This window comes from Cynocephalus volans, chromosome 2 (genome assembly GCF_027409185.1).
Source record: "Cynocephalus volans isolate mCynVol1 chromosome 2, mCynVol1.pri, whole genome shotgun sequence".
NCBI lineage: Eukaryota > Metazoa > Chordata > Mammalia > Dermoptera > Cynocephalidae > Cynocephalus > Cynocephalus volans.
Window position 1 is genome coordinate 193979594 of NC_084461.1, and position 24419 is coordinate 194004012.

The 24419-nt window shown below is 45.7% G+C and overlaps 1 protein-coding gene across 1 annotated transcript in view; it reads right to left on the minus strand.

Moving 5' to 3' along the window:
* The window catches only part of NOS1 (nitric oxide synthase 1), a 169807-nt gene that overhangs the window by 24044 nt on the left and 121344 nt on the right, over positions 1-24419 (minus strand). Inside the window, exons 8-19 of the mRNA XM_063085368.1 lie at positions 22428-22569; positions 20138-20277; positions 18268-18442; positions 15599-15700; positions 13884-14078; positions 13367-13452; positions 10836-10980; positions 9733-9837; positions 8685-8743; positions 7600-7701; positions 5631-5747; positions 1505-1679 (exon numbers count right to left, since the gene is read on the minus strand). Coding sequence (XP_062941438.1) covers positions 1505-1679; positions 5631-5747; positions 7600-7701; positions 8685-8743; positions 9733-9837; positions 10836-10980; positions 13367-13452; positions 13884-14078; positions 15599-15700; positions 18268-18442; positions 20138-20277; positions 22428-22569 — 1543 coding nt within the window. The remainder of the gene's footprint in view (positions 1-1504; positions 1680-5630; positions 5748-7599; positions 7702-8684; positions 8744-9732; positions 9838-10835; positions 10981-13366; positions 13453-13883; positions 14079-15598; positions 15701-18267; positions 18443-20137; positions 20278-22427; positions 22570-24419) is intronic.

The window sequence follows — 24419 nt, forward strand, 5'->3', positions numbered from 1 at the left end:
GGGAGAATAGAAAGTTGAGAGCTAAGAGGTATGGTGGCTTTTAACAGGTCCTGATTCTGGGTGCTCAGTCAAGGTTGGTTGATTCCCGTCAAGAACTGTGCAATTATCTCTAGGTGAAGAAATGCAGGAACAGGCTATTCACACAGCCTCCTCCATGCAAATCCTTATAACCCAAGGACTTCACTGCTCTCTACCTGCATTTGATTTCAGGATGAAAAATGCCAATTGAATGACAGAAGGTTGCATAGTCCCTTGTCCCCTGGGGCTGCTGATGAGATTGCATTCCAGGGCTGAGGATGGGGCAGGTAAAGGGTCCACATTCATTGCTTCCCCCAACCCCACCTCAGGATGGCCAATTTAATCATGCCGCACATGCAGATAGAAGACCATGGTTCCTTTATTCTCCTGTGACCTTGCATTTAGAACAATGCTGTCCATTAGGATGTTCTAATGGACATGATGGAAACGTTCTGATGGGATTCAGGTCTCACCAATGGAAAACATTCTGCACTGTCTAATATGGTAACCACTAGTCACTTGTGGCTACTGAGCACACAAAATGTGGCTAGAGCAAATGAGGAGTGGAATTTTAAATTCTATTTAATTTTACTGTATAGGTAGATATAAATATAATCCCTATAGCGTGAAATCTATCATTTTAAAATGTATAATTCCATGGCATTTAGAACCTTCACCAGGTTGTGCAACCACCACCACTATCTAGTTCCAGGGTATTTCCATCACTCTCAAAAGAAAACCTCGTGCCCATTAGCAGTCAGTCCTATTTTCCACTCCCTGCCACCCTTGGGAACTTCTAATCTGCTTTCTGTCTCTATGGGTTTTCCTATTCTGGACATTTCATATAAACAGAATCCTACAATATGTGGTCTTTTGTGACTGGCTTGTTTGACTTAGCATAATGTTTTCAAGGTCCATCTATGATTGTAGCAAGTATTTGAACTTCATCCCTTTTTATGACCAAATAATTTTCTGTTGTATGGATATACCACATTTTATTTATCCATTCATTATATTTAATTTTAATTAGTGTAAGTTTGAATTTAAATGGCCATGCTTGGCTGGTGGCTACCATATTGGTCGGTGAATATCTAGCATAGGAGGAATAAGCTTGTCAAAGTAGACAAATTGGTGAGACCTGAATTCCAGTTCAATGAGGCATGGTGCCCCAGTTTGGTTAACTATGTTTTTGTGTACTTGTCTATCAAATGTGAGTGAGGGATGGATTCCTCCCAGCCCTGAAATTTCAAGACTCTATAATTTTTTTTTATGCCCATAATGTAAGATGTTGGGTTCTGGGTAGAAAATGTGTGTTTTAAGGCCATCCATACTCATCTGAGATGTTTAAATCTGTATCCTGGTTGGATACATAGGGAGAGTACCTAGGGTTCTCTCAAGTTCCTTCTTGATGGTTTAGGTACTGTGTCTGGGAGCTGTGGGAAGTATCACTTCTCCTCCTGGATTTCTGAGATCTGGGGACAATTACCTTAAAGACCTTCTTGGCCCAGGTCCTGAAAGCCTCTTCCTGCCCACAGAGCTCATCTCCTTCCCTCATCTTCAGGATCCTCTCCCCTCCTAACTCTTCCAGGAGGGTGTCCACAGCATGTCCAAAGGCGCAAAAGTGAGGGTACGCCCGTGAGCCAAGGCCGAACACTGAGAACCTACCAGGGAGACAACAGAAGGTCCATGCTAAGGGACTGTGGGTATATGGGGCATCTGGTGTTATGGGTTAAATTGTGTCCCCCCAAAATTCATGTTGGAGCCCTAATCCCCCATATGACTGTATTTGGAGATGGGGCCTTTAAGAAGGTAATTAAAGTTAAATAAGGTCACAAGGTGGGCCCTGATCCAATAGGACTGGTGTCCTTATAAGAAGAGGAAGGGACCTCAGAGCTCTCTCTGGACACAGAGAGAAGGTGACCATCTGGAAGCCAGGAAGAGAGGCCTCACCTGAAACCAACCCTGCTGGCACCTTGATCTTAGACTTCTAGCTTCCAGAACTATGAGAAAATATATTTCTGTTAAGTTACTCAGTCTGTGGTATTTTATTATGGCAGCTCTAGCAGACTAATGTATCTGGTATCTCAGGAAGTATCATGTTTAGCCCATGGTGGTCAGGCACCGTCTGTGGAAGGCTATCTTTACACTGAGATACCTGGAGGCCTCTTCCCTTCCTCTGATCTCTGCTCGGTATCACCATCCTCAGGAGGAGATTCCAATTGGTTCTAAGGAGGACAGGTTGGGGGTAGCACTGACCAAAAACCATTGGCTGTTTCTTGTGCGTCCTTTTCTAAGCCAGACTAGTTGGGGGAATTAGTCTATGCTTAGTGGAAGGCTCGAATTTCACAAGTGACACAACTAGATTAGTTTTAAGTACAAAGACAATGAAAACTATAACACAGCAGTCCTTGGGGACCTGTACTAATGGAGAGACCAGAGGACTTGTCGTGAACACATCAAATGTTGGTACGTAAGCAGTTTCTTCTAAAAGGGGATAAAACAGTTATAAATATGCTGGATCCACCCCTTGTGATGTCTGTGAAATCAATTTGCTTCACAAACCCTCTTGGCAAAGATATCACCAAGAAAATGTTGGTGTATGAACCAGTGGGGGTCAAGTTAATGAGATTTTTCTCTAGGTTGACTGAAGTATGAGAAGTGGGGGGCTGTGTCCCAAGTGGCCCCTCTTGCCAGTTCATGCAGACACGTTCTGGCACATTTCCAGGGCATGGTCCTGGCTGTAGCTCTAGGCCTCACAGGGGCAGGAGCAACAGATTCACAAATAGGATGAGGATATGTCACCTTGCCCTGCCCTACTCTTTTCTTGGGTCAGAGTGTTCTGCTGTAGACTGTCACGTCAAGTAAGTCAAGAATTGGAACTATTTAACCTGCTCCATACACAGTCTGGCCCTGCCCTTGAATTTCTTTTTTAGGATGATGGGGACAAGACAGTGACAGATTGAGATGGGGTAGGAGGGATGGAAGTGGGGGAAGTTGGGAAGGGTCTCTCCATCATCAAAGAATGAACTTGAGGTGGGTCTAGGTGTCTCACAAATCAAATACAGGTTAACATAGGTTAATATCCACTCCTCTCAAATCCAAGTACATATTATCTCATTTAACCCTTCTCTTATTTCCTACACTCCTTTCCCTGGGGGCTCCAGAGCATTTCCAAACAAAGCATGTGGGATTAGGAAGCATTTCCCCCCATCACTCCTTAACCCATGATTTTCCTGGATCTGGATACCTCACCTTTTCCTTGCAGGGTGGTGGTCTGACATGTAGAGAGAGGTGGTGACCAGCTGTGGACTGATTGGAGGGGTGCCAGGAAAGGGCACCCCTGCTCCAAGCCACTGGCCTTAGTCTTAGCCCAGTGCAGATTTGGAAACTCCTAGCACTAATCATGTTTTGTGACTAAGGTGTTATTTCTCAAATCTTTGTTATTAATGTTTGTGATGTCCGCCATATTTGACTACCACTAATATGGTTAATTACTTATCAGGGCTCTTTAACTTGCTTTTAATTTTTACCCACTGGCTCATCAAACCCAGTGCTATGATTTGAATGTTTGTGTCTCCCCAGCATTCATATGTTGAAATCTAATCCCCAAACATGATGGTATTAGGAGGTGGGGCCTTTTGGAGGTGATGAGGTCATGAGGGTGGAGACCTCATGAATGGGATTAGTGCCCTTATAAGGGGCTGAAGAGGGCAGAGTTCTTCCCTTCCACCAGGACACAGCCAGAAGGCACGATCTATGAACCAGAAAGCAGGCCCTCACCAGACAGCAAACCTGTTAGTGCCTTGATCTTGGACTTTCCAGCCTCCAGAACTGAGAGAAATAAATTCCTGTTATTTATAAGCCACCTCATTTATGGTATTTTGTTACAATAGCCTGAATGGCCTGACACCCAACTCTTGTGTTCACCAAAGATGGTTCAAGTGGTTGATTCATTAATGTTTCTCAATGGACCTGAAGACTTACACTACATTCACTACTAGACTCACATTTCCATTACAATATTCATCTTATGATTTCAAAATTCCTATTTTAAGCTTCCAAACCAGGTGTTGGCAAACATCTTATATACTGGGCCAGAAAACAAATATTGTTAGGCTTGTGGGCCAAGAAGCAAAATCAAAGCTATGATATTAATTGAAACGTATATAACAAGAAAGAAAACAAATTCCTGCACTTTTTTAAATTGATACAATTAAAAACATAATAGTAATAATTGAGTATGATTTTTTGTAATACAGATCTGCTAATGAGAAGAATGAAATTCTCTTTTGCGGGGGAAAACATTCTGCTTAATTGGAGTTCAAAGATAATATTATCTATTATTAAATTGATTACAAATTTTCATCTGTAAAAAAAACATTCTTAGTTCATGGGTTGTACAAAAACATGCAGCGGCCAGTCTGGATTTGGCCCGCAGGCATTCATCTGCCAACTCCTGCTGTGATAGATTTAATAAGGGAAAAATGAGTCTAACTGTCAAACTCCAGAACTGATGTTTCAATGTCCAGCTAAAAAAATGTACTGGTGTCAAAACCCACAGAAGGCACAACACCAAGAGTGAACCCTAATGTAAACTATGGATTTTGGCTCAAAATGATGTATCAATGTAGGTTCATCGATTCTAACAACTAGTGGGAGAGGCTGTGCATATGGCAGGGCAGGGGGAAAAAATAAAGCCTGCTAAAAAAAAGTCCTGATGGACACGATTCTTCAATACCTAGGAACCCTGTGATCTGTATCGTCTACCAAGCATTGCTCTGAGCAGTTATGGAGAAGGCTCAGTTAGCGAAGGTCAGAGGGATTCGTGGCCAGGCCTGAACGTTCTTCCTACAGGGATGCCCACATCAGCCTTGTCTGATCAATATTCATGAGACCAAAGGGTTTGACATCCCACTTTTATTTCTTTCCAAATACCCATTAAACTGAATATGAAGCTGTTGAAATACAAAATATTTGTCTACGTGCCACCTAAAATTATCACATGGTATGTGACTACGCTTTGGAAAATATGGGGTTAGGCCAGTATTTTTTAAATCTGACAGCACAGTAGAGCCAATTGGGGAGATTTAAACGAAAAAAAGAGAAAGAAAGCAATGCTTGTGCCCAGTTTAGACCAATTTCGTTAGAGTCTCTGGAGGTGGGGCTTGGTTATCATATTGGTATATCGCAAATATCCCCAGGTGATTTTGATGTGTATTCCAGGTTGAGAACCACTGGGTCATGGCAGGTTGTCTCCAGAAGCTTCTATTAAGTGTCAAATGTATCTAATGGGAAGGGCAACTCATTGAGCAATATCCAGGGATTAATATCCTTCAGCACAAATGATGGGCTGAACCTTGGGTAATGGGGCTCGAGGGAGTGTGTATAGGAAGAGAAGTCACAGAAAGGATCAAATACGGAACTTGAAGAAACCAGGCAGTGTGCTTTAATGGGGGAGGGGTCCCAGACAGCCAGGCACCAGCTGAGTTTACAGGAGATAAGTGGCCATGGAAAGGAGACCTCCCTCCCCCACATCAAGGAGCCCACTTTGCAGCTAGGTCCAGCTCCCCAAGAGCCTTAGTCTCTCCTGAACCCCTGGGCCCCTTGCTCACCTCACGTTGGCCAGGGGTCCAGCACTCTCAAAGTTGTCTCTGAGGTCAGGCCCATCACCTGATGATTTGCGGGAGTCAGAGTAGGAGGAGACGCTATTAAATCGGACCTTGTAGCTCCTGCCAAAATGAAGCAGTCTGTGAGCTCTGGCTTGGAGCCCCTTCCGGAGATCAACACTCCCACTGGATCTTCAAGTTACCAGTCATGGTTCTAGGATCTTCTCTTGTGTGTTGAATCAAACTACAGCACTCCTAAAGGCCTCTTCTAGAATGTGCTGACTTACCCATGTCCGCCGCAATGGTAACTATCCACCTGCACTTGACCCTACCTGTACTTGTATTTAAAAGATCTCTGGACATGTTTGACTTAGGAAACTTGAGACCCATAGAGTTAAAATGATTTAATCAGTAAAAAGCCAGGAATAGAATTGACCACCCCCTAACCACTAAACCAGGCTTCCTTGCTTCCCAAATCTTAACGTGCACAAGAATCATCCTGGGATCTTGTTAAAATGCAGATTCTAATTCAGTAGGTCTGGGACAGGGCCTGAGTGGCTGCATTTCTAACAAGCTCCCAGAAGATGCCCAATGTTGCTAGTTGTTAGACCTCACCTTAAGTAGCTTGGAACTAGTCTGGTGCTGTCCTTTATAGTAGCCATTGGCTATGTGTGGCTATTTAAATTTAAAATTAAATCAATTCAAATTAAACACAGTAAAAAATTCTGTTCCACACTTGCACCAGCCACATCTCAGGTGCTCAGTAGCCATGCATGGCTAATGGCTGCCATATTGAACAGCATAGCTATAGAGCATTTCCATCATTGTAGAAAGTTCTACAGACAGTGCTGGACTATCCCATTCAACACTCTTCTTCCATAAAGTTATGGACCGTAAACATTTCAGGCGTCTGTCACATTGCACACTTCAAGTAAACATGAAAACTGTTCAGCACTGATGTCTGCTATGAAAAAATTGCATGTTTTTATTAACTTGTTTTGGAGGGGAAGAAAGATGTCACTGGGGCTCAAGCTTCAGCATCAGAGGCTCAGGAGCTTTGAGACTTAAAAAAAAATCCAGTTTCTCAGTTTTCCTCTAAAAGTGGTAAGTTTTATGTTCTGACAAGGCAAAAGCAAAACAAAGCAAAACCAAAAAATATCCCCAAGACCAACCAACAAAACAAACAAAAAACCCAAAACTCCAAACTAAAACCAAAACTCAAGATCAAAATCCAACACACAAATCTGAGCAAAAAACCAAAAACTCCAAACCAAACCCAAAACTCAAGATCAAAATCCAACACACAAATCTGAGTATAAAAGACAAAAAAAAAAAAAAAAAAAGAAAAAAAGAAATTGTGCATTCTGGCAGCAGGGTTCCTAAGCTGGATGTTCTTCAAAGTTTTTGCTCCAGCATCAGGAAAGTTCTAAATATATGCAAGTGTATTTTCTGCCCTAAAATTGTCTCACATTGAGTCATTCCTCCAAATAAGTCATGCAACATATCAGGGGGTGGCTGTGTTAGTGGGGGAGGGATGGTTGATGGTTGTGGGGCAAAAATAACAGCACGTGTATTCATATGAGGCCAGAGGTTTTTCCAAATGCTTTCCCCTTTGTTATCCTTTTCTATCCTTTGATCTTCGGTAACAGCTTCCAGAGGTGGCCAGGGAAGAGATAATCTCTCCCCATTTGGCAGATGAAAAAGACTGAGGCCCAGAGAGGTCAAGGTCGCTTAGTGAGTTAGTGGCACAGCCTGCGTTAGAACTCAGGTCTCGTTGAGACCTGGATGTGGCCTTGGATGTTCAGGCATTGGGCATACATGCACACACGTGCACACATGTTCACACACGCATGTCCACACATGTGCACATATGCATATCCACACATGCATGCTTGCAGGCACACAGGCATGCACCCACACACTTGCACACATACACACACACATGCACGTATGTGCACACACACACACACTCTACCTGTGCTGGCTGTCACGGGCTGCAACCAGACTGTGGGCTTCTGTGTCACCATGGGGGAGGGGAGGCCCTTTACGGGGAAAGAAACGCAAGGGTTCCGGGTACCTAGAGGGGAGAATCGATGGTGCCCTATCTCTCCCCGAAGGAGGGGTGAGGGGAAACCTGCTGGGAGGCCACTCAGGATGGGGTGAGAAGGGGAGGGGCAGGGAGAGTGAGGACTAAGATGCTGGAGTTGGGTGCAGGATGGGGGCTGACCGCCAGGGACTCAGTGGTTGTCCATTCCCTGGGTATCAAATGTATGTGAGTTTGGCAACATGTGCTCAGCACAGAGAAAACCAGGAGGGATGTTCTGCATAACACAGCTTGTGAACAGCAGCCAGCTATAGCATCTGATGCTCCTACCTGAAGACACAGGGACCTGCTCCATGCTGGAGCAGACACTGAGTTGGCCTCTTTGAAAGCAGCTCAGTATGCACATGCCATATGTTCTATACCTTACAGGGGATGTAAGGGCTTTTCAAGGGTAATTTTTATTACAGATGTTTTTCACATTATGAAATCCCTTTAGAACCCAACCCCACATTAGATGCGATTCCACTGTGAACAACTTTTTGACCACAGATACTTTTCATCTTATGAGTTACTGTATCTATCTTTTGAACTCAACCTTAGCTGCAACTCCACATTAGCTGCAGCTCCACTCTGAGCAGCTGACAGAAAAATTCTAAGGAAAGACGCTCCTTTCACTGATTTTGAACGTGGGTTTCCAAAGGGGGAGAAAGAATAAGAACTGGTATTTATACAGTGCTCTTAATTTCCACAGGACTCTCACATCTAGTTTCTGATTTGATTCTTACCAATTAGAAAATTAAGGAAGGTATTATAACTCCTACTTGATGGAAAAAGAAACTGAGGCACAGGGCTGTGAAGTGACTTAGGACCAAAATATCAGCCCCAGTGCACCGCAGACACCCACCAGCTAAAATGGGCCACAATCACCATCCAGAAGGCAAATGTGATCCCCAGGTGCTGAAAGACAATTTCCCCCCAGGGGGAGTCATGTGACATTGGAGGGGTCATTCACTTACTTCCTCTCCTCCTGCATAGAGTTGGGGTGTCTCATTTCCATCAAGGCACAGCCGAATTTCTGGAGGCCGAAACAGACGAGCAAAATGTGAGGCATGCATTAGTAAATCCAGACAAGGGGCAGGCACCGAGGGGCTGGGGTCCTGACTAGCTAGAGAAGTCTGATGCCCGGGAGCCAGGATGTCAGGTGTGGCCAGGGGCTCAGGCTGGACAGTAATGCTTGAGCTGCACATGCAGTGGAAGGGCTGTTAAAAGGACTGTAAGTGTGGATCCCCTACTCCCAGCACACGACTCCCCTTGGTAGCTGCTGTGGGTTGAAAGTGTCCCTCAAAGGTTCATGTGTTGGAGACCTGATCTCCACTGTAACAGTGTTAAGAGTGCGGGAAATCCTATTATGGAAATTGAAAGGTGGGTTCCTTAAGAGGTGATTAGATAGTGAGGTCTGTACCCTCCTGAATGGATTAATCCATTGATGGTTTAGTGGGTGGTCATGGGTGTGGTTCTGATGGCTTTAAAAGGAGACTGAGTGAAGAGGTTGGCTCTCTCTTGCTCAGCCCATTCACCACGTGATACCCTGAGTCTCTGCAGAGAGTCTCCACTAAGACCAAGGCCCTCACCAGATGTGTTCCCTGGACTTTGGACTTCCCAGCCCCTGAACTGTAAAAAATAAATTCTATTTCTTTATAAATCACCCAGTTTCAAGTATTGCATTATAAGCAACAGGAAACAGACTAATATAGTAGCCTTCTTGCTGTAAAAATATTGTCCCTACCTCCTCTCATCTGGAGCAGGGGACAACAAGCTCATGATTGGAGCATCCATTCCAAACAAGTAGCTCCTTTAGGTGATGACAGTTTCTCCAGGGACCAGCTAACTAGTGGACACCAATAGACTGAGGCCTTGGAATTGTCCAATCTTTGCATAACTGGCTTTGAGGCTCTGGGAGGGCTTGCTACTGAAGAGCAGGTGTAGGGAAAGGGTCCCAGCTGTGGCCTGCTCTTCTTCCCACTGTTGGAACCACGTGCTAGAACAGGTGAAAGATTATCTCACCTCCCCATTCTCAGGGGGGTCTCCATTGCCAAAGGTGCTGGTAACCACCAGGACCAGAGTTTCATGTTCCAGGTGCACAATGTCGTATTCTTCCATGGACATCACCTAGGTGGCCAAGGACAAGGGCAAAGGCATAGGGTGGGGGAGAGGAAGGAAGACAGTGGCAAGGACAGGGAAGAGGTGGGAAAGAACAGAGTGATGGGGGAAGGAGAGGAGAGAGAAAGGAAGGTGAGTCATTTTGAGTCATCTCTTCTGGACAGAGAATCAAATGTTCTGGGTTGTCTGTATTTCAATGGGACCAAGCGGGTAGAACTAAAAGCTTCTTTGGTAGCGTGAGACTTTAGTATGGCCATTCTGGCCTAAAGGATTGTAGACAGTATGGGACATTGGTCCAAGGGGTTGGCTGCCAGTAGAGACAGACCTTGATTGAGGCCCTTGGGCTTCTTACAACCAACAGATCCTGGGTCCTTCCCGACCACATTTAGGCTGGGAATGACCTGGCTGGATCTGACCAGGTCTGCTCAGCCTCCTCTCTACTCCTCTTTCCAGCAGTGTGGAGCACCTGGGCCAAACAAGCCCGAGAAACCTGCCTTCGAGAAAGATGGTTGCTCTGTATCTTAGCATCACCTGCACAACATTTCTCAAAGTAGGATCTAGGGAAGCCCAGTCTCCCAAGATGCTCAGTGAAAATAAGTGATCCGTGGTCAAATATGTTTGGGAAACACTTATATTCTATCCTCTCCTCTTTTGGTGATTATAAATTAAAGGCTCTGAGAAGTCCTGCAGCAATGAATTCCACTGAATTGTATTTAATGCAGAGCTTCCCAAACTGACCTCAGAATGGTTTCTTATAAACCCTCTAATGCTTTGCTCTAGAGATGGGGACTTTGTTTTGTGTTTCCTGGAGAGTTCATGGGGAGAGGGGCATCACAGTCCCCTGAAATTTGTGCAAATGTGTGCCTATGTGCTGATGGGCCTCTTCAGGTATCCTTTTACCCACTGCCCTTTCAGTCACTGGGTCCTTTTCCAGTGACTTCTCTCCCTCTCCTTCCCATCTTTATTTACCATAAGTGGTTGAGGAGCTGGCACTGCCTCCTACCCACCTTGGCATCAAAGGCATGTTTGAAGATCTCACACAAGGTCTTGGCATAGGCCTGCGATTTGCCTGTCTCTGTGGCATAGAGGATGGTTGCCTTGACCCTCTTGGCCATTGCCTGCCCCATCAGCTTGGCTGAGAATTTGACAGCTCTGGGGGGAAAGAGGATGGAGACAAAAATAGGAAATGAAGAATGGAGAGAAGATTACGGGTTGGGACTTTTGGGCAAGAACCGTGATCCACGAAATACAACAGGACAGGAGAGAACTTACTGTCTTGGTCTTTGATAGCTTCAGGAGTCCCCTCAGAGACACCTGAAGCCCCCGAGTTTAGACACCATATGCACTTCTTTATTAAATGCCCCAGAGCAATTAGTCACAAGTTAAAATGGTTGGTTTTGTTAGTTTGTTACTTGATTGATGGATCCCTGTCTTGAGAACCTTGGTTTGCCAAGCATCACCTCAAATGGTGATCATTCACCCATTTCCTTGTTCATTAATTCATTCATTATTTGTTGAGTGTCTAACTATGCATCAGGCATTGTTACAGGAGCTGAAGAACATTGGAACTTGGTTATGGACAAGCAGCTGTCATGGGGCTTACGTTTGTGTGTGTGTGTGTGTGTGTGAGAGAGAAATGAATCCCTAATAGGTCACCAGGCATTGAATTAGAAGGGACTTTAGAGGTTCGTAGGTCCACAAAGGAAAGGACCAGGTATGATTTATTCTGCAATGCTTATCCATGGTGTTGTACAGAGCCAAGTACCTAGTAGGCACTAAATAAATATCTATCAAAAGGAAGTTATGAATTTTAAAAGATGCTGGGGAGTTTAAATGTCAAGCCCAGCCTCTCTCCTACTAAACGAAGCCCAAACCAGTGTTCCTTCCTTCCCTACCACTGGGCAGGGGGCCAGGGTGGCAGGCAGGCCAGGGCCTCAGGAATACCTGGCCTCAACTTCCTAGCGAGCAGCCCTCTTCTAGCTGGGAATCTCAGTGTAGACAAATTGCTAATTATCCCCCACCTGGGGATTATAGGTGGTAAATTCATCCCTCTTTAAAATCAGGGAAACCACCCACGCTGCAGGAAGACTCCGAACGAAGGGGGAGAAACAGAAAGGAATAAAAGGTGCCTGGAGAATTCCCTTTGAATGATCTGAGCACAAAAATACAGCTATAATTAACTCCCATTGTTTCTACCCCAAACTTAATAATGCAATTAATGTTTCAAATTTCTCCCTCCCTTCTTCCCCCGAAGACAATGGAGCCGAGGTGAAGCCAAAGGTTGCTCTCCCTGAGAATATTTGAGTACTCTTGTTAGAAAAAGGATGGCTGCTGATGTGTTTTGCTTGGCTGGAGGATGGGATTAAGATGGAAGGAAAGAGGAGAGAGATCCCACAGGCTGTAGTAGTGGAGCCTCGACCTCGGTTTGAGTCCCTGCAAGGCCCACCAGTGTCTTGCCTCTGGGGTCTAAGGCACAGATAGCACCCGTCGTACGACTAGATGCTATTCATAGAGATTCTAGACTCGAGGGGCCTGAGGAAAGACAGTAGGTAGCTCAGTACATGCCCGTGTCTTCTGCCAGAAAGTTAGTTCCAAGCAGGTGTCTCTGCTGAGTGGCTCAGTGGGGTTCTCTTTCTTTGGGGAGAAGGCTGGCATCCCCACTAAATTATCTCAGTTGACCCCACCCCGTCACTGGTCCCCTGGCTGGCTAAACGTTCTTCAGGTACATTACTCCTCAGTTGTTTTGGTCCATAACTCCCTTTCTTCTCCTCTTTGCTTAGTTAAGCCTAAGTCATCTCATTCCTCAGCTCAATTGTCACATCCTCCAGGAAGCTCTCCCCAACTTCCCAAACTTAGTGAAGTCTCTTTTATGGTACCATGAACCATTCCTCGATGACACTTGCCACAGCTGCAATGTCGACTATATTTGTGTGATTTGGCAAATGAATGGCCATGGGCTCCTTGCGAGCAGGGACCACATTCATCTAGCTCACCATGACATCCCTGGAGCCTAGAACAGCACCTAGACAGGGAAGGTACTTGGTACTCATTTGTTGGCTAAAGGAATGAATGACTGAGTAAATGAATGAGTGAGTGAGTCAGCGTTGGGTCAGAGGGCTCTCTAGGCAGTTGTGTGCTGGAGCCAACCCATCCTGGCTCCTTCCTACTCTGGGTTTGGTGACTTCTTGTTGGTAGCTTGAAATTGGCCATAGCAGGAGTATTTACACCATAGAAATTGGCAAGCATTACATGCATTATTATTATTATCATTAGGAGAGCTGGCTTACCAACATACCACTGCCTCCAAGACAAGAATTTAGGAAAGCAAGGCAAGGAAAGGGAGGTTGAGAAGGAGATTTGTGGCAACATTCACATCCCAGACTCAGAGGCAAAGAAGGCACAGGAGGTTGGAGAAAATGGAGAAATCTTACCCTATGAGAGGTGAGAGGGCACAAGCATCTGCCCAGCCTCCTATCTGGGGGCTCTTTGAGTTTGTGGGCACATCCACCCACCCACCCACCCTCTGCAGGAGACTCACTCTGCCAGTTTCTTGAAGCCGATGGCCCGCCGCTTTGTGGGGGTCCCATTGGTGCCTTTCCAGATGTGCGTGTTCCAAGGATCAGGCTGGGAAGGAGAGACAGGACAATGGTCACTACAGTGAAAGAATGTGGCTCCTCTTGGAGATGCTCAGGGGTCCCTGGGGCTTGTGGCTGCCCAACCCTGAGCCCTTGAAGGGAAGTTTCTGCCAGTGGTGACCACACGGGTCTTTGCACACAGAGGGGCTGGTCCAGCCCACCCTGCACTGTCCTGCTAGCCCCTCCCATTCAGTCCTCAGTCCCTCTCAAACTCTCTTTTTGTGACCTCTGATTATTACTCATTTTGTCTCTACTGGTCTTCAGCTGCTCGGTGCTGTCCAATATGGCAGCCACTAGCCACATGTGGCTATTGGGCAGTTGCATGTCCAAGTGCAAGCCTGAACTGAGATGTGCCTAAGCATAACATACACACTAGATATGGAAGACTCAGCACGAAAAGAGGCAGGGAGGGGGCAGGACCTGGTATTCGAAGGAAGGGGTGAGCCGGTAGTTGAGCATTTCCTGGTGGAAGACAGGGGTGATGCTGCCAGACATGGGTGGCACAATCCACACCCAGTCAGCAGGGCAGCCCCCCCGACAGCGGTATTCATTCTCCATGTGCTTAATGAAGGACTCGGTGGCAGAGTGATGGTCAACAATGGTCACTTTATCGCTCTGTGGGAGGAGAGGGGACAAGGAGTCAGGAGGTAAGAGAAGTTGGAGTATTTTGGAAATCCCTTCCCCATAGAGCAGTGTTTCCCAAGGGGTGTTCTCGGAGATGATTTTAAGCAGTGTGAAGTGAAACAGTGATTCTCTTTGCAGTTCTTTTTCAGCCTTCCTAATTATATGCAGGAGAAAGTCTCTGTTTTGTACTAATGTGTCTTTAACACCTTTCTTGCCAATCTTCCTTCCTCCTTTCTTTCTTTCTTTTTTTAAAAAAATAAATAATAGAGGAGAACCTCAGGCAGGATCTAGCTAGAATGAACAACTTTGTTTTGTCTTCCTTGTGTTTATTTGTTTATTTACTTAATATCACAATTACCTTGTTTCTATGGCAACCAATCCTGGCTCTCCATTTGTGGTGGTGATATAAAACCCTCTTAAAATACACATTTTTAAGCTACAAAGAGGAGTTGATTGAAAGTAGAATGAGTCAATCACAGCAGATGTGGGAGGACTGAGTGTCCAGGACCTGCTACAGTTGGCAGGCCTGAGTTCATACCTTGTCCAAGCGATGTTTCCCTGTCTGCCCACAGAAACTGCCTCCTTCCTACGCTTTCTTTCTTAACCACTCACCTCACTGACATCCCTGCTGTCTCTGGCTCGCTGGTCTTTGTACTAGACCACTGGGCCACCAAGCCATGTCCCATCATTTCAATGACTCCTGAAACCTCACTTCCTCCAGGGTTAGAGAGGAGGGAGGTAGCCTCTTCCCTCTCGCCCTGTCTCAACCAGTCTCTTCTTTGTGATATTCGTCAGTGTACCCATTCTCCCCACCCCTGACACGGGGACCTAGGGTTTCTATTCATATCTATCCATGACCCATGGCTTGATTTAATATGTTCATTCTACTGCCTGTGTGTTTTCTCTTGTGTCTAGGGGTCTAGCTGTCTAGACCGCAAGCCTCCAAAAGACAGAGATTGTCTCTGCTATAAAGAGTGACTTCAATTCTCTATGTTTCCTGGTTTGTACAGGAGAATACTGGTTTATGCCTGTTGCCCAGGCATAATTATTAATAATGTCACCCTTAGCTCTCAAAAGTGTTGTGGTTTAGGTGACAACTTTTCAGCCATCCTATTATAATACCATTTACCCCACAGCCACATGCATTTAAGGACCTATATGTTAGTTACAATGATGATGAGTGTTTGTCTCTGTTTTGTGAGAGTCTGAGTCCCTATGAGATGACAAGACACAGAGGATGACTGTCATCTCAATTCTAAAGAGTTATAAGCAAAAAGTCATAACTCCCCTGCCCCACCCCCCAATCTGTTCATCTCTTCATCAAAAGGTCCCCACCCAAGATTCACACTGGAGAGAAAGGCATGTAGGACAAGAAGTAGACCATGCTGGTGAACAGAGTCCCCCAAAGGCGGTTTCTGGTAGCTGGGCTTCTGGACCCTCCACACAAAGACTCCGAAAGGTTTTAATTCCCTTTTGAAGCATTACCCTGGTGGTGCAGGCCCTGGTGCTACCTGGAAGCTGTAGAGAACTGCAATATTGATCTCCACCAGAGCCTGGTCCTTCCACAGGGATGACGTCTTCCTCATGTCCAAGTTCATCTTCTTGGCCACTTCCTGAAAGGGGAAGGAAACTCAGACTCACAGGCTGGGGCACCTCCGGGTTTGAGACCAATGAGGGACAGGGCTAGCATCATTGATGAATTTCTTAATTAATTAACCAACTCATTCACAGGCTGATTAACTCACTGTCACTCAAAAGATTTTTTTTATTGAGAACCTACCAGCAGCAGGAAACTGGAGACTTGGCTGGCCCTTTAATCACTAAGCTTATGATCTACTGGGAGAGAGAGAGAGTCAATATTGTGATGAATGCTAATTCCTAGGAAGAAAACAGGACAAGGCAATGGGATGAAGAGTGATATGGGGGCTGGGTTAATTCGGCTGCGGTAGCCAGGGAAAGCCCACTGGGGAGACGGCATTCAGATGAGACCTAAGTGATGAGAAGAAGCAAGACATTTACAGATGTGGGGAGGGAATGTTCTAGGCAGAGAGAACATCACATGCAGAGTTCCCAGGGTAGGATAAGGCTTGGGGCATCTGAGATGCAGAAAGAAGGCCAGAGTGCTTGCGTGGTGGTGAGAAAAAGTGCTGGTGGGAGAGAGTGGCAGAACCGGATGACGCAGGACCTTGAAGGATGTGCCAAGGAGTCAGGATTTTATTCCAGATGTGATGGTGGGGGTGTCTTTGGAGCATTTTAGGCAGAGATGTGGGTCTGGGAGTGACACCATCTGCTTTGTAGTAGGCACATGTATGGAAACTCACACCCATCCTGTTCCACTCTTGAAGTGGTCAATACTTAGAATCTAGACCATGGGTGCTTTGAGCTTACAAGGACATCTGATGGACAGATGGGGAAACTGAGGCTCAGTGAGTCATCTAGGCTTATTCAAGGTTTACAGAACCAGTTGGCCTCAGCATTGGAGCCCAGGGAGATGCCAAATGTCCAAGACCTGGGAGCTGCACCCTAACAAGCCAATGCTTTTGGCAAAATTAATTGCCAAAAAACAGCTCATGATATTTATGTTTCAGCTAAAGCAGAAGCAGGAGCTGATGTCAGCAGTAGGGAAGACCCAACAACAGATCCACTAATTAAAGCCCTGCTTTTGCTTCCTCTGTCAATCCAGTCACTCGTGGGAACCCAGGTCTCATTACAGGGCTAGAATGCAGCAACTTCTCAGGTTTGGGTAAATTGTTTCCTTGCCCCAGCTGTCAACACTTGTACATTATGACAGTTGGAATTGGAGGGTTTGGGTGGCAGAGAGTCTCATTTAACTTCCTCGGTGACTACTGTTTGCAACTGAAATGTAAGCAGAGATCAGAAAGCAGACTTATTATTTCACTCTTCAAGGCTGAGGTGTTAGGTTCTGCTTGGGGTCTTTATCAGTGACACATTTGCAAAAATTAAGAAATTGGCTGTTGCTTTACATAAGTGCATATAAAACTTGGGTTAGTTTATGAAAGCAGAAAGTGTGTATAGTTAGTCATGCTGCTATTGTTATTCTACAGCATTACTTTGGTTTAAAGAATAGAAATAAAAAAAAAAAAAACCTATGTGACAAATAAATCCCCAAATGCAACTTGAGCCACATGTATGGAAACTTCCTGAAATATGTTTTCCTTCCCTGCTAGAAGTTTGTATGGATCAGTGGCTGCCCAGTAGAATCTTCTGGGGAACTTTGCAAAATGCTGATGCCCAAGCCCTCCCTCAGCCCAGTGACATCAGAATCCTGGGGAATGGGGCCCAGGAATCAAAAAGCTCCCCAGGTAACTTCAATGTGTGGCAAGGCTGAGGATGCTGCGTCTGTTTTCCATGGTGACACCAGTGGATCTTAACAACACAAACCTCGGTTCTGAGTTTTAATCTTGGCTCCATGCCGTATATATTGTGACAAGGCTCAGCACTTAACTTCTCTGTTTCTCGGTGCTGTCTTTTTGAAACAAGACCAACAGCAGCAGACTGTTGTCAGGGACACCATTTGCTTACAAAAACAGCAACCCTGATGCTTGCATCAAAGTTGAGCTTCAGGAAGCATCCCTCCAGTGCTCTTTAGTTGATGAGGATGACTCAGCCAGGGAGGGGACTGGACTCTCTATTGAGAAATGCTTAGAGTGGGAAACACTGCCAACGCCCCATCCTTGTTTTTCAGAAAAGAGACTAAATACGTCTCAGGTTTGTGGGTGATTCTCAGACCCTTCTAACAAGGTTTAACACCGAGAGGCAGTGTAGCAGAGTAGTTATGAACGTGGACCATAAAAGAGGCTGGGCTCACATCCTGGCCCTGCCACTCGCTGGCTTTGTGACCTTGAGCTTGTCACTTCAGCCCTCCAAAAGTCCTCAGTTTCCTCATCTGTAAAAGGGGGATGATCACACCTCAAGGTTACGGTGAGGAGACAGTGAGCATGTAATACATGCCAAGTGCTCTGAACAGTGTTAGCACACGGTATGTGCTGTGTGTGCGTTTGCTGTTGACATCATCACTGCTTAAGACACGAATGCCTCTGCAATTTCCAGGGGCTTTACCAGGACTGCAGTTCTCTTCTAACCCCTTCCACACTCCAAGCTCCAAAGCTCAGCTGTGGGGAAGGACTGCTGAGCCTGGGCCACCAGGGAGGGACCTTACCTCCAGGATGTTGTAGCGCGAGTTGTCACAGTAGTCACGGACACCAATCTCTGTTCCCATGTACCAGCCGCTGAAGGGACAGGCGCTGAATTCCAGGCCGCCGATCTCCAGAAGCATGTTGGACACAGCGGGGAGGCCATACCACTTCAGCCCCAGGTCCTTGAACCACTCAAACCTGCAGAGAGTAACACGGCCCAGCTCACCAGGCGGCAGGTGTCTCATGGGCAGACGCCTGGGTGGGACCTCCTTAGTCTGGGGATGCTGAAATGCCAGGGACTGACTGAGACTGAACCTGATTCCTGGGCCTCGCTTCAGGTCTGTGGAATCATGGTTTCTGCAGCTGGGGCTTGAGAATATGCTTTTTAAACATGTTCCTCTTCTGATTGATGTCCAGGCCCAGGAACCATCACCTTGAGCTGCTATTTATCTTCCCAAACCCAACCTGAAAGTGAGTCCAGGAGAAAGTATGGAGACCTTGCTCTCCCTCAGCCCTCTGAGCTCCTTCCTACCCCAGGGCGTTTGCAGGGGAAGTTCCTTCCTCCTGGAATCTTCTCCCTGACTTTTGTGCTTCCAGAGCTCATCCATGCTTTAATTCTCAGCTAAAATGTTGCTTACTCTGGGAAGCCTTTCCTGATTCCCAGTTGGGTCTGGTGATTTCATGCTTCTTGGCACCATAAAATTTCCTTTGCAACACTTTATTGGAATGAAGTAGTTATTTGAATAACTATGTATGTAAGATCTTCTCCTCCTTGAGATCATAAGCACCATTAGGGCAGGGACGAAGTCAGCCCCCAAAGCTAGCACAATGCTGGGAGCGGCAGTGGGAACACTAAACTGTATTGAACGAGCCAATGAATGAATGTAGGCTAAGTTCCACCAAGGAGACTGGGTGGGTCTCCACATATCTAGAAAGTGTGTCAGCAGCCTCAGGACACTTGGACACCTGTTCCCACTCCAGGGCTGGGACTAGGGTAAGGCAAGTGAGGCATTAGCCTTGGGTGCAAAATTTAAGGGAGGGTTTACACCAAAAACTCAGTGAACAAGATCAATGCTATTATTTATTTACTTATGAAATATTTTAAATTAATGCAACATTTAAAAAAAATCAAAACTACTACTATATATATATATATGTGGAATATTTGATGAACAAAATATCAAAACTGTAAAGACAGGATTCCACCCTATACTGGTATGACTCACCTCGCTTGTCTCACCCTAAGCCTCAGTCCTGAGCTGGATCCTGTCTTTACTTAAAATGTTGATATATTTCTCATCACGAATTAAAAAAAAAATTCACTTTGATTTTAAAAAACATTGCATTCACATACTCTTTATCTTGATTGCTATGGAGTGTTTTAGCAACCCCGCTCGGTTTCACCCCTGGGTCTAGTGTCTCTCTGAGTATTTCCTTCCCTCGCACAGTGCAAATGCTGCTTGTGCCGCTGGCCTCAGCCCTTGCACCTCCTTCCTGGCTCCAAATCCCTTTTGAACTTGATCCATACCAGGTCCCATAGAATTCTGAACAGTTTCCTCTGTTGAATGTTCCTGCCCACAACAAGACAGTAGGTGCCTCTGTTTTTCCAGCCTTTGGGGCTAGAGAAAGAGCAGGTTCTTGCTGATGGCTTAGGAGCGGGGTGAGGAGGGGAGAGTATGATTTAGAAAAGATGGTAGTCACTAGGCTGGTCAAGGAGGACTTATTGATTCTTGAGGAAGCCCACTCTGCGCAAGCCCCGCAGTGAGGAAAGGAACCAAGACCCCCTTTCAGCCTCTGTCTGGGCTAGAGAGAGAGCTAGGGAATAGCGGATGAGTGGAGAGGGGCACTGGGCAAACCCACTCACCCTCCCCCACCCCACACAGCTCCTCTTACTTGGGGTGCCGGATGGGCACTTCCAACACCAGCTCTGGAGGGATTTGGAAGAGCTCAGGGTCGTTGCCGTTGGCCTGGAGCAGGAGTGGCAGGATATCGAAGCGGCCTCTGGGGGGTTTCCAGCCCTGCTGTATGCAAATCTGCAACCAGACCCGGCCACGTCATGTCACTGTGCCCCAGACCCTACAAACATGACTGTTATGTGGAAAGGGGGTGGTGGTGGGCAGTGTTCCAAATGCAAGCCCCCAGCAGTCACTTCCCCTAGAGGCTCTTGGGACACACCACCTCCTTTATAAAGTTCTCCCTGACATTACCATGTAATTAATAAAACTTCTCATGAGACCACGAGAAAAGGAAAACCTTTCCTCCAGCACTGGGCTTTGTTATGTTTTCCAGGCTTCCATGCCCACTGGAAAGGGCAAGGGCTGAATCTGATTAATTGCTGCATCTGCAGTGTGCTCACTCCGTAAGTGTTTGTATTAGGTCCCATAAGACACAAAGAAAATCCACTGAATTTGATGAAAGCAGATGTATTGGAATTACTGCATGAAATGCATTTGTTAGATCAGTTGTCCAACAGAAATATGATGTGAGCCACGTAAGTAATTAAAATTTTCTAGTAGCCCCATTAAAAAAAAAAGAGGTGAAAATAATTTTAAGAATATATTCACCTTAAATAATATATTTTAAATTCAAGAATATCTTTTAAATTAATATTAATTTATTAATAATTTATTAAGATATTACTATCAATAGATTCTAATTATATATTTGACATGTTATATAATATGTAACATTTATTAGTTCAATAAATATAACAAATATATGTAATATATAACATAATTAGATCCATTAACTATCAACATTAATTTATTAATAATAAATCATTAAGTAAAACATTAATATGAATATACTTAAATATATAATATACTTAGTCCAATAAATCCATTAATCTATGTATAAATGTATTAGCCTACTATATCCATGTTATTATCAGTTCAACATGTAATTAATATGAAAGTGATCAGTGAGCTCTTTCCCACTCTTTTTTTAGCGTGCATTTTCACTTGTGGCACATCTCAGTTGGGACTAGCCACATCCGAAGTGCTCAAGAGCCATGTGTGGTCAGCGGCTGCCCTATTGGACAGTACAGGATCAGAGAGGATTTCAGAAGGTATAATTATGTGGTTAGGTTTGGGATGATTCTTCACATTGTTAATAGAAAGAGGAAGCACTAAATCACGTGTTTTGGGAACATGTCCCGGTCAGCGAGGTTTCTGGAGACAGATGTGGGGAAGAGGCTATGGTGTTTATGTTCTGGTAACCACGAAGATAAGGTCAGCCAAGCACACGGTTAGCGCTCAGCCAACTGGAGCAGTCTGGCTGAGTCTAAAATGGCACAGGTGTGACTCCTGGTCGCCGTGGTTACAGCCCCCTCCCTCAGGGTACTCACGCAGATGCAAGCAGCAGTGTTGACGGAGGGCTGTAACCCCGAGCCTTGCCGGCCCTTTCTTGGAGGGGGTACCACGGTGGAGTTTGAGGGGATTTTAGGAAAGGACAAAGGTGAGGCTCAGCTGGGATGAGTTGGGTGGTACTAGGCCTGAGATCATTCTAGGCATGGGGTCTGCTGTGTGTCTCCTGTGGGCCTAGTGTGTATACACTACCATGTCTTACTGCACCATCTGTCTGCAGTACCACCTGGAAGGAACCCTGGATGGGGAAACGGTGGTGTTCACTTTCCTGGTAGCTTTTATAAATTGACTTGGGCTACCAGTAATTGAGAGTCAAGCCCAGTCTGAGAGCCCACTTGGGTGGCTAGAGCTGTTGTATAAGCAAACAAATGAATGAATGATAGGAGTGCGATATATTACCCAACTCAGAAAAGGTGGACGCCAGACACGGCTTCCATGTACCAGCTCCTCTGATGCTGCTGGGAGGTGGGAGATTTGGCCCGTAGTTCTAGCTTTCCCTCCACTCGCTTAGTAGCCTTGGATAACTCACTTGGCCTTGGTGAGACTCAGTCTACCCATTTGGGAAATGGAACAATAGTTCCCATCAGGAGGGTTGGGTGAGGTAATGGCCTGAAAATGACCAACCCACCAGCTGTCAATTCATCAGAAGGACTGGAAGCAGCCAAATGGAGCAGCAGGTCTGGAGAAGAGTAAACTACCCCCACGGGCTGCTCTCCCTTTGATGATAACATTACATGGAGAAAAGTCTGTGGATAAAGACAGTTTGGAGGCACGGGAGCCCGGGTGGAGGTGGGAGTGGGGGGCGTACACGCTCGCACCTCTGTGAACTCCACATTGGCTGGGTCCCCCAGGGTGGAGCCATCAGGCTGCTTGTAGCCGGCATAGCGGATGAGCTGGGAGTTCCAGACTCGGAAGTCATGCTTGCCGTCTGTCCTCTGTGGAAATATGGTGATAGCAGACCTGTGGTGGAGAGAGAAGGGATGCCTGGAATCAAGGTGCGACTTGCACTTTGGGGACATACTGGAAAAGATGTCACCCAGGCCAACAACTGCATGAGGCTCAGGGTGTATTATACCTGTCCCAAGGTCTCCAGGGCCGATGGAATAGCTTTTGGAAGGGAGGGACCTTGCCCTGTTCCTCTACCTAAACCACTACTCCGAGGAAGGGTGGAGGGTGGGAGGTCCCATACCAGCTTGCTGAAGGAAGGAGAATGCTTCCCTAGCTGGAGACTTTTAAACAATACTGACTTGAGCCAGTCTCCCAGGGAACGCTTCTACATTCCCTGATTCCCTTTAATAATGCATTGCCAGTTCCCAGTTCCAGTCTTTTTCTTGCCCTCATCTTTGATTCTCACCCAATGTGCTCACCCCTGTTCCATATCAAAGTTTATAGACTTATGATGAAAAAAAAAAATCAACTTGCATTTGTACTCCCACTTGTTTATTTAAAAGAAAACTTTCAAATAAAAAAAGATTATTTATTCATAATAGTAGGTCACCAGCCACTGGCCTCACCTGCCTAAACAGGCAACCATGAAGACTGTATTCTGTTATGAAGGAAGAAAGATGTTGCTGTGGGCTGAAGGCTCCAAGCTGGAGCCCTAGTGTCTTTGTGACAAGGGAAATCAGCAAGTGTTAGAGGTGTTAATGATGTCTCAGCACCAAACTGAGCCTTTCTCCTTGGCATTGTCAGGATCGGGAAAAGAAAAGAAAAAAAAAAAAAAAAAATGGACAGGAGAAAAACTTTTTCATGATGTGGTTCAATGCTATCTCATGCCAAGAGCTGCTGCCTCCTGAACTCACTGGTCCCACTACAGGTCCAAATCCCAGGCTATGGGATACACTGTCCTGGTTTCCTGTGTCAGCACAGGGATCACATCTCAGGTACAAATCATTGCTCACAGATCCTCTCCCATACACGTTCTTGTCTTGAACTTTGTCCCTGCTGGTCCCCTTGCCTGGAATCTCTCTCTCTTGTCCTACATGTGCTCAAATTCAAGGTCTGAATCAAATTCACTTTCTCCACACAGCATCTCCTGTCTTGCCTAGTTCACATGGCCTTTTTCTTTCTGAGTGCATTTTTTAGTTCTTACTCTCTACACAAGACAATGCAGCATTTAATACTGCAGGGTGGTGCGTCACTCCTGGAGGTGAGTCTAGAATCTGGACAGAATGAGTCAAACATTTTTCCCTCCAGCGTTAAGACATACAGCTGTTTCTTTGATTGAGCACCAGATAAAGGGTGTTTGTGTAATGCATATATTTAAAAAGCATGTTTAGAAACATCAGAATCACACACAGCAAGCGGGGTGTGCTGCTGACTCTATGTTCAGGAACCGAGACCAACGGAGGAAACAGAACACACTCATGCTGCCCGTCTCCTGCTTCGCCTGAGCACGATCTCACTGAAGGGCAGCTGGAATGTCCTGCACTGCTAGAATCACACATCTCTGTCCCTCCCTTCTTCTCTCTTACTGCCTTTCTCCTCTTATGTATATATTATTTCTATACATGGTATACATTCTCTTCTGGCTCTCTCCTTGTTTCCAGACATGTGGCTTAAAACTTAAAAAAAAATCAGCTGAATATTTTCTTTAATAGAAGATCTCATGATGACCCTGCAAAAGATGATTGAAAAAACTGGAGGTGCACTGCCAGGCCTGGAGTGACCCCCTCCTAAAGCACCACTTGAAAACCACCAGCATAGCCCATAAGCTCCTTGAAGGCCTAACCTTGACCAGTCCTGTCAGTATACACGGGAGGGTTCTGTGATAAGTCTCTGAGGGGTGAGGTCTCTTAGGAAAGAGATCT